The 10,068-nt window shown below is 38.8% G+C and overlaps 1 protein-coding gene across 1 annotated transcript; it reads right to left on the bottom strand.

The window, feature by feature from the left end:
* Positions 1-990: 990 nt before the first annotated feature.
* On the bottom strand, positions 991-9,060 carry dnai7 (dynein axonemal intermediate chain 7). Its single transcript, XM_082168123.1, has 15 exons — positions 8,991-9,060; positions 8,291-8,378; positions 8,119-8,210; positions 7,868-7,972; positions 7,644-7,781; positions 5,859-5,993; positions 5,672-5,775; positions 5,298-5,595; positions 5,100-5,208; positions 3,869-4,032; positions 3,603-3,777; positions 3,272-3,486; positions 2,447-2,605; positions 2,226-2,339; positions 991-2,120 (listed from the first exon to the last, which is right to left on the bottom strand). The coding sequence occupies exons 1-15, from the start codon at positions 8,991-8,993 to the stop codon at positions 1,845-1,847; spliced, it is 2,175 nt and encodes a 724-aa protein (XP_082024249.1). The 5' UTR covers positions 8,994-9,060; the 3' UTR covers positions 991-1,844.
* Between the last annotated feature and the right edge of the window lie 1,008 nt (positions 9,061-10,068).

Raw genomic sequence — 10,068 nt, 5'->3', positions numbered from 1 at the left:
GAGTATTTCACAATCTGCTCAGTTACTGGGATTTTCACGCACAACCATTTCTAGGGTTTACAAAGACTGGTGTGAAAAGGGAAAAACATCCAGTATGCGGCAGTCCTGTGGGCGAAAATGCCTTGTTGATGCTAGAGGTCAGAGGAGAATGGGCTGACTGATTCAAGCTGATAGAAGAGCAACTTTGACTGAAATAACCACTCGTTACAACCGTGAAGCCACAACACGCACAACCTTGAGGCGGATGGGCTACAACATCAGAAGACCCCACCGAGTACCACTCATCTTCACTACAAATAGGAAAAAGAGGCTACAATTTGCACGAGCTCACCAAAATTGGACAGTTGAAGACTGGAAAAATTTTGCCTGGTCTGATGAGTCTCGATTTCTGTTGAGACATTCAGATGGTAGAGTCAGAATTTGGCGTAAACAGAATGAGAACATGGATCCATCATGCCTTGTTACCACTGTGCAGGCTGGTGGTGGTGGTGTAATGGTGTGGGGGATGTTTTCTTGGCACACTTTAGGCCCCTTAGTGCCAATTGGGCATCGTTTAAATGCCACGGCCTACCTGAGCATTGTTTCTGACCATGTCCATCCCTTTATGACCACCATGTACCCATCCTCTGATGGCTACTTCCAGCAGGATAATGCACCATTTCACAAAGCTCGAATCATTTCAAATTGGTTTCTTGAACATGACAATGAGTTCACTGTACTAAAATGGCCCCCACAGTCACCAGATCTCAACCCAATAGAGCATCTTTGGGATGTGGTGGAACGGGAGCTTCGTGCCCTGGATGTGCATCCCACAAATCTCCATCAACTGCAAGATGCTATCCTATCAATAGTTCTGAAGGCGAAAAGGGGTCAAACACACTATTAGTATGGTGTTCCTAATAATCCTTTAGGTGAGTGTGTATATATATATATATATATATATATATATATATATATATATATATATATATATATATATATATATATATATAGGCGCCACAATCAACCACCTGATCAACTCTATGTGAAGGAGATGTGTTGCACTGCGTGAGGCAAATGGTGGTCACACCAGATACTGACTGGTTTTCGGATACAATACAGTAAAACTGCACATTTTAGAGTGGCCTTTTATTGTGGCCAGCCTAAGGCACACCTATGCAATAATCATGCTGTCTAATCAGCATCTTGATATGCCACACCTGTGAGGTGGATGGATTATCTCGGGCAAAGGAGAAGTGCTCACTTACACCGATTTAGACAGATTTGTGAACAATATTTGAGAGAAATAGGCCTAAGGTGTATATAGAAAAAGTCTTAGATCTTTGAGTTCAGCTCATGAAAAATGGGGGCAAAAACAAAAGTTTTGCGTTTATAATTTTGTTCAGTGTATATTCACACTGCTAAAAATATCTTAATCTTAATGCCCCTTCAGAATTTAATTACTTTATCTCCTTTATTTGTAATTTCTTTATTTAAAATCAATTTGATTAAAATTAACTTTATTATAGGGGATACCTGGACAGGTCAGATTTGATGAGATTCACATGTGAGTTTATATTCTGGCACTATAAACATTTCCTCAACGTCAATGATTTAGCCCAGTGGTCAGTGCTCTGAGATCTTATATTTATTTATTTGACATATTTCTTAATATTTTTGCTGGTATCAGAAAAATTCAAGATCATTTGGCTCCACTTGCTGGTTATAAAGAGAAGTATGCTGAGTGTAATTTCATATTCTTAACATATTGCAATGACTATCACAAGTTCAAAACAGGTGTCAAATGTTTTAGATATTAGTGTGCATGTGTGTTGCCTGTTTCTGGATGTGTATGTTTTCTAATCTCAGGAATATGTGAGGACACGTGTTGCACACAGGAGCCTCTGTATGGTGTCTGTGTAGAGATAGTGAGACTGACGGACTCTAGCTTGTCCCTCGATGCTCATGTCCTGTCTGAGCATGTGCAGAAAGGTGGAGTGGAACTCGCTACCCTCGGCCAGTTCAGCAGAGAAGCTGTCGTCATGCTCCTTCATCTTAAGATGCTGGTTCCTCTGAGCACCCAGCAAGTAAAGAGACCACATCTCCTCAGCCACTGGCACCGCTTCCAGCTGTTCACACGCCTACCAGAGTCAAAAGGTTAGAGGTCAGAGGTACTGCCTGCTTAAAAAGAACATATACAGTAGTTCAATAGGGCTTTAGTCTATTTATAGGTGTGTATGACATACCTGAAGAACAAGGTGCTCTTGTCCGCATTGTGTGTTCCAGCGGCTCCAGGAAAAAGCCACAGCTGAGGACATTAGGGCCATCTGTTCATACACTGTGTGCTCTATTAATGGATCCTAAAAATGAGAAAATATATAGTAAGCTCAAAGCTGGGTTTCTATAACTGGTCTATTTAACAGTTAATTATTGAATTGGCTCTAAGGCAATTCAGCCCCTTTGTTACCTTTGAGTTGATGCTGACGTACTTGTCTGAATACTCATTCACAAATATATTGATCCCAGCTCTCCTCATGGCCTTCTGCAGTTCTGAGGGGCTCATCCACTTCCCTAGAATATGATCCAGGTCTTTTGTCTCCTCCATTTGCAGCATACACTGCTTACCCTGAGGAACAAAAAAGCTATTGATCAGTGCTAGTGATTGCACACAGAGGGCAAGAAATTTTTTGGGGCCTTCAGTATGTATCAAAAACAATATGGCCTTGAAATGAAGGCTTAGCTAAATTAAATGTCTCAATGACAGGATGCTTTTTTTCTGTTGTCTATTGATATATTCAAAAATACATTAAAAATGTAATTCATACATTTTGTGTCATGTAACATCTGTGACAAGCATGTATTTTAATAAAACTATTTTGCTTCTTGTTAATATTTGAAACACTTTGTCCTCCAAATCAAATTCAAGTAGTAGAATCAACACGCAGATACGGGTAGGGGACATTTTTTTAAAAGTTTAAATATTTGATGAAAATATAAAATAAGTGCCCCCCCCCCCATTTTCCACAACAATATTTGAAGGACCCTCTCACAATTTCTTCCCAATAAAATATTTTAGAAATAGGGATAACTAGAAAGATGTATGTTTGTTCTAAAAATAACTAAATATTAAGAAATATCTTGATTTTTTTTTGTTGTTTTAACTTATTTAATGCTTGTTTTGTCTTGTTTTAAACAATTTTAAGTTGAAACCAACATAAATACTTAGAGTACATTTCTAAGAATTTGGCACACGTTTTTATATATCTTGGATATGTTTGAACAGCCCTCTTGCCTTGATGGTGATGCTGACTTCAGTAAGAGCTCCAGTGATTGTGAACAATGCTGAGTCTTGGCCCAGAGGCCTCAGCTCCCATGACTGAAAAGGCATATTAGCGTAAGACTCTTGCAGTAATGTGAAGGCATAGAATGCATTCATCTGAAAGGAGATGCTGCGGGTCTCTGCGTCATAATTTGTCTCAGAGATGCAGTCCGTCCGCCAGTGTTGGCCTGCAGAAAACGGTGACCAATAACAAGCATGAGGTAAAATACTGTACTAAGATATGAATGTATACAATATAAAATCTATTGTTGCATATACTGTACGTGTGGTGTGAATTGTTTACCGATGGGATCCCAGCGTGCCACTTGTGGACCCTCCAGAAATATGATGGAGTCAGGCAGAGTGACAGTGACCTCTACAGGCAATGAGACAGCAGTGCTACTGTGTTCATCCAGCTTCACTGAGGTAGAGCTCTGCTCTGTGGGATAGGGGAACACCTGGAGACCGGTCTCTAACAACTATGAGGAAGCACAACAGCAAATGATTATTAATGCAAATTACTTTCTATGATCTCTTGCAGAGTGTCCCTGATTACATCCCAAGATGTACCTTTCTCATTTCCCAGCCCTTCACTATATGAGACTGGGGTGGTAGATGGAAGACATCAAAGTAGAAGACTCCGCCCAAGGGTGTGAACTGTTGCAGATCCACTATATGTATGTCAGCACTGTCAAGCACCAGTTCAGCTTGTGATGGGTTGGAGCCATTTTGATCTAGAGACAATTTAATAAAGATTAGTTTAATAACACACTGCAATCTTTAGCAGATCTCAAAATTAAATTCCATCATCATACTTTGTTATAATGTTGTGATGCCTAAATTAACTTGCAGTATGTTTTTATTTTTATTTAATTAAAAGTGGTAGTGGTGGTGGTGGTGCAATGGATAAGACATATGCCTTTGGTGTGAGAGACCCAGGTTCAAATCCACTGTGAGACACCAATGTGTCCCTGAGCAAGACGCTTAACCCCTAGTTGCTCCAGAGGCGTGCGACCTCTGACATATATAGCAATTATAAGTCGCTTTGGATAAAAGCGTCAGCTAAATGAATAAATGTAAATGTAAAAGTAGTATAGCATTTTGACCAATGATTTATTGCATATCATCCTAACGTCAAAATAATAACATTTTTATTGGCAAAAATTGTAATACCCAAGTACAAGTAAGCTGTGTTTTTAGGTGCCATGCAAAGCATAGTTAAATAATATTAATAATTAGAAAAAAACATAATTTGCCACTTAATACAGTTCCGTAGTGTAACTCTGGGCTTTTTATGCAAAGCAACATAGCAACTATAATATGTACATATTAATATAGATCTCAACTCGAACTCACGCAGTCACGTGCAGTTCATGCTTTTGTGAGGTAGACTATGATGTAACATCCTTCAGTGGTGTATTGCTTTTATAAAATTGTGGCAGCAGTGACCATATACATAATAATTAATAATAACCGCAAAAAAAAAAAAAATCTTCCAGTTAATTGCCATGTCTGATAATATTGAACGCATTGCATTTGCCCCAATAATATGTTATTATTATAATTCTGATGTGCATATTTTTAATATTATACAGGAGCTTTAAATACATTTTTTTTCAAATATGGAACAATCCAATTTATAATTTAAAGCATTGGTGGTATTTTACAAATCATCATAGTTAACTAAAACAAATTATACATTTTGTTTTAATGTGATAAAGATTTCATCCTTATATAAAGAAAGAAGGAAAGAAATGAGGAAAATCAGGAAGTGAAAGACAATAAATGGAAGGGACCAAACCAGCTTCTAAACTTGTAGCGATTCCCTCCATCTGACTTTCTCCTTCCTCTAACAGCTTGATTGAAGAGCTCTTCCTCCCCTCCTTAGATGAGATCACACTCACAGCACTCTGACACATGGACACACATTAATATTGTCAGCGACAGAATCCACTTGAAAACAAGTACATAGTGTGCACATGATCAAAGCCTCACTCACCCTCTTCCTGCTCTCTGATCTGACTGAACGGCTCTCTTCCTCCACCTGCTTTGAGCTTTCTCCCTCATCTCCCTCTCCCTCTATCTTCCCATCTTGCACCTCTGCAGCACTCTCAGATGGCCCTCCAGTGAGAAAGCCCTCCATCATGGATCTCCTTCTCTGGACCTGTTCACGCTCGCTGTGGTGGGACAGGTGGTCGTAGCGTGTGTGAAGGATCCGAACAGCGATGTCACTCACAGCCAGAGGCTTCGGCAGCTCGAAACCCAGACCCACCTCCTCGAACCGGTAACCTTTAAACCTGGAAACATGGATTGTCAAGTATTTCCTTTATCCTACAATATAGTGCCTAAATTTCACCATGAAGACTGACAAACCTTGGATTTTTGTTGAGGTTGGCCCACAGACAAAGAGTAATATTGTCGTCCTGGACTACAGTCTGCATGTTGCCACTCTCAATGTCAGAATTAGAATTTGCAAACTGGACGGGAAGCAAAACACATATTATATCCAATATGTGTTGAAATAGAAGTAAGCTGCATGGGAAGATCGAAGAACTCCCACCTTAAGTAGCTCCTCAGTGGCCTGGTTGAGTTTGGAGAGGTTGATACTCTGAAGACAAAGGACTGTTTCGTGATACTGTTGAGCAGTGCTTGGCTCAGGACCCTCACTCAAGAGGAAGTCCAGTTCATCTATCAACTGTCCAAGAGAAACTGTTTTAGATTTTCTGAAGAAAACATGCCTGTGCAAACTCACCACCATGATGTACAATGTTGCCAGGGCACTGCTATGCGGTTGATAGTGTGGTTAAGTTATTTGCTTATTGGCGCGAGTCAAAAAAACCATTGTGATCTCTAGATACCCATGTTTCAATGTACAGTAATGGCCAAAGAATGATAACTATAAAGATTGCTATAGCGATAACAAGAATCCACACCAATGGATTCTCTTTTTTTTTTAAGGGGCCATTCACACATAACATGTTTTTGCATTCCACTGTGCTGCTTTTTCATTGTTTTTCTATGCAAACATGCTCTGGATAGACATGTTTGATTGTTCCATTCGACTTTCATGTCTCTCGCTCATGACGCTACATTAAAAAAAATGTGACGCTTAAAGGGATAGTTCACTTTGAAATAAAATTTTGGTATGTTTTAGCTTACCTCAAGGGCATCAAGATGTAGGTGTCTTTTTTTCCGCAGTAGTTTCAATTTTGATATTTTTAGGTCAAACCGTTCTTGTCTGTCAGTCATATAATGCAGGTCTATGGTCACTGTCTCAAACAGCATGCACAGAGTCCAAATTAAAACAATTCCCCGTCGTCCAAATTAAACAATTCCCCATCGTAAGTACACATTGATGGCCTAAGACACGAAACGAGCGGTTTGTGTGAGAAAACGAACAGTATTTATATAATTTTTACCTCTTGTACACAGCCACGTCCAAATGATCTGAGAGCGCGGGCGGGTATAGATATATACACTAGATGTCGCCTTGGCTACGGTTTCGTTCCAATGAACTGCCGTAGCCAAGGCGACTTCTATTGTATATATCTATACCCGCCCGCGCTCTCAGATCACTTGGATGCCCTTGAGGTAAGCTAAAACATACCAAAATTTAATTTCAAAGTGAACTATCCCTTTAAGTTAAAGTAAGTTTTAAAAAACTTGTGTATAGACCTTGAATTTATTTCATTCCACTGCTATGGAACTCCAGACAGTTCAAATACAACACGCAAACAATGAATGCATCATCAACATGTTGTGTACTACATGTTCAACTTTGTGCTGCCTGGCGTTCTTGTGTATTTGTATGGGTTCTTGTTTTTAATATTTATAACAGGATAGGCGATAGAGTGCTGTTTTCCTGAATATCAGCACAATTGCGAAATGTGATAGCCTATTGATTTCATACAACAGTTCAATAAACAAGAAGTTAATGTTAGGTGACTTTTATTTGAGTCTTAGAACATTGTCTGTTTTTGCTCTGAATACTAAATGAATTTTGTTACGTGTTTTTAATAAATTGTTTGACTGAATGATGGGGGGCCTCCAACTGTTTCTTTGAAATGGGCCTCCGAATTGCAAAGGCCACCTCTGCATCCTTGTTGTCAACGGCCCTTACGTCTGACATTTCATCAGCTTTTTTATCATTCCCCAGAAGGAAATAAAACATTGGATCCTTAACAATGAGGTATCACTCATGACCCTAGCACAGAGGTATGAGTTATGTGTCAAATTTAATACTAAAATGATCAATAATAGTGATCTTTGACTTACCAGGATCACCTTAGTCATCAATAATGGACTTGAAAACATGAAAACAACAGATCCAGAGAGCTGGTCTCACCTGAAGAGCCAGAGCACAGTTTTTCATGACCTGCTGGATTTGGGTTTCAGAGTCTTCTCCCCACAAACTGATGAAGGAGTTGATTTCCGGCTGCACAGCTGGATCCGGACTGCCGTCGCAACGCATGTAACGCTCCCACTGGAAAAGACCAGAGAACAAATCATCCTGTAACACACTTATAGTGTCCTCAGAATTACCCTGAGATAAAGCTACATGAGTCTTACCTTAGCTTTGTTCCTGCATTCTGATTCCCACGTGGTGACTGCAGAGTGATTCTCATCTAGAATGTGCCGCAGTTCATTCAGCTCGTCCTCTCTGCGCTCTCTGTCCTGTGGACATTGACAGGCGTCAATCAATCATTACATCCAAACTTGTCACACACAATCCATCAGTACAGACAGTTGCATATGCACTAAAGCCTGCAGGTAAATGTATGCAACACAACTGTGAATGTTCAAATGAAAGTTCATCAGACCTTTAACTCAAGTAGCTGTTGTTTCTCTTGTTCTATTCGCTCCCTCTCCAGCCTTTCATTCTCCTCACGTTCAGCAACGAGACGAGCTTCTTCTACAGGACAAAACGCAGTATACAGATTTGTTATCAAAAAACTCATTTAAAATTAAATTACTTTAATACTGCAGATATACCTTCCTCTCTCAATCTTTGTTCATCTGCCTCTCTCTGCAATCTCTCCCTCTCAGCCTTGCTGATGTTTCCTTTTTTCTTTTTTGCAGACTGGATACAAAAGATGCAAGTTATTTATGCTGTCTAAAATGAGCAAATTATTTCTTTCCTTTTTAATGAAACATTTTTTGAGCTTAAAGTTTATAGCTGCAATTATGGTTCTACAAAACTCTACAATTTCTAATAAAACAAAATTGTAAGTGAAGAGATGTTTTTATACAGACTTTATATTACTGACAAAATTGGTATTTTATTTTTAAGAATAAACCTACAAGCCTACCTGACAAAAAAAATAAAATAAAAATTGTTAATAAAATAAAACTAATTTGAGGTTGAAAGCTGTTATAAATATATATTTTTATTATTTAAAAAAAACACATACTTTCCCATCCTTTGGTGGCTGTTGAAGAAAAAATGAGAAATAAATGGATTAAGGGGAAAACATCACAGACAAAAATTCAAAGGTAAGTATAAAATCAGACAGGCATTGCTAATCAAGATGCTAAGTTTACATTTTGTCTCGGGACTTTCGCTTTCGCTTTTTATGTTTCCATAAGCAGCCATTATTAATTTACTGAACATAGACTTTATAACACATATGTGCTTATATTTTGTTGCTTTAACATTTTTCTTTCTTAGAAACATCGGGAAACCTTGACTCACCATGTTGAAAAGCTCTCGGGTAGCAGGCAGACAGGCAGGCTGGCGGGCGTCTGGTCACCATGGTAACGGCGCACGCGAGATAGAAAACAATCACTGAAAAAAAAAAAAAAAAAATTGGTGAGAACTTATAAACAGCCATTAAAAGTGTACTCAACTCAACGTCCTGATACAGTAGTCCAATAGAGTTTTGTTAATTTTGCAAAAAATAAGCTTGTATGAAAGCTTGTCAATATTGTCATCTCCTGGGCACATTTAATTATTTGACTTTAGCAGTAGTATTGTTTTCTTCACACAAGATGGCGCACAAGATGAGTCCGTCGTCTTCGTTTTTTTGAGCACAAAGACTTTTTGAATCTTCTTCTCTACATGGATGGTATTAATGCTACACTATGTTTGCTACGCTACTTTGTTATTAGGCAAGCTAATTTACTATTGATAACAAATGCTGTTTCTCGTGTTCAGTCAACTGCCCTCATTTTGTTTGCAAATTGTCAACTGTATTCTGTTCAGTGAAATCATATTTGAAATCAAATGCAGTATTTAGTGTCCATAGTTTCAGTGGCTCATGTTATCTGTGTTTTAAAGCTAAACATTTTAACCCTCTCATTAGACCATTAACTGTTATGGTAAAGGTTATTTACAAAAAGCATGGTACATTCTGGTCATAATGACGTTTGCAGTGCTAAAATTGAATAACAGTTAGTGTTATTTGATAAATTTGTTTATTCAATAATGAGCTAACTGAATCCTCATTTTCTTCCCAGTGGCAGCTCGAGGTGATCTCATGTTCTGCAACACCCATCAGTGTTCAATCTTTCCAGCCAGTGCCCCACTACATTGTAAGTTAACCTTTGGGTGGTTATGTCTTATGTGGTTAAGAGGGTAAAGGCATTGCCCTATATTCATCTGCTGGTCAAAGGTAATTTGCACATCATATGTTTGGGACAGTGTTCACTCGTCTTGAGGAAGGCTGGCAGAAGCGGCACATCCAGCTTTTTGGGATCCTGTCCACACACCCAGGCTGTTCTTTCTTGCATTACGCTGCACAGGTCTGCACTCGCCATCTGGAGTTTCATCT

The sequence above is a fragment of the Leuciscus leuciscus genome (assembly GCF_965113295.1).
Source record: "Leuciscus leuciscus genome assembly, chromosome: 4".
NCBI classification, from domain to species: domain Eukaryota; kingdom Metazoa; phylum Chordata; class Actinopteri; order Cypriniformes; family Leuciscidae; genus Leuciscus; species Leuciscus leuciscus.
Note: the sequence above shows the minus strand (reverse complement) of the source record. Positions and strands in the feature narration are given on the sequence as shown.

What these genes read in the sequence shown, in the direction of transcription:
- dnai7 (XM_082168123.1), bottom strand. An exon ending in AACAGCTACTTGAGTTAAAG is followed by an intron (nt 7,973 to 8,118) that starts GTCTGATGAACT and finishes CAATGTCCACAG; the next exon opens with GACAGAGAGCGCAGAGAGGA. An exon ending in CGCTACAAGTTTAGAAGCTG is followed by an intron (nt 4,033 to 5,099) that starts GTTTGGTCCCTT and finishes AATTGTCTCTAG; the next exon opens with ATCAAAATGGCTCCAACCCA.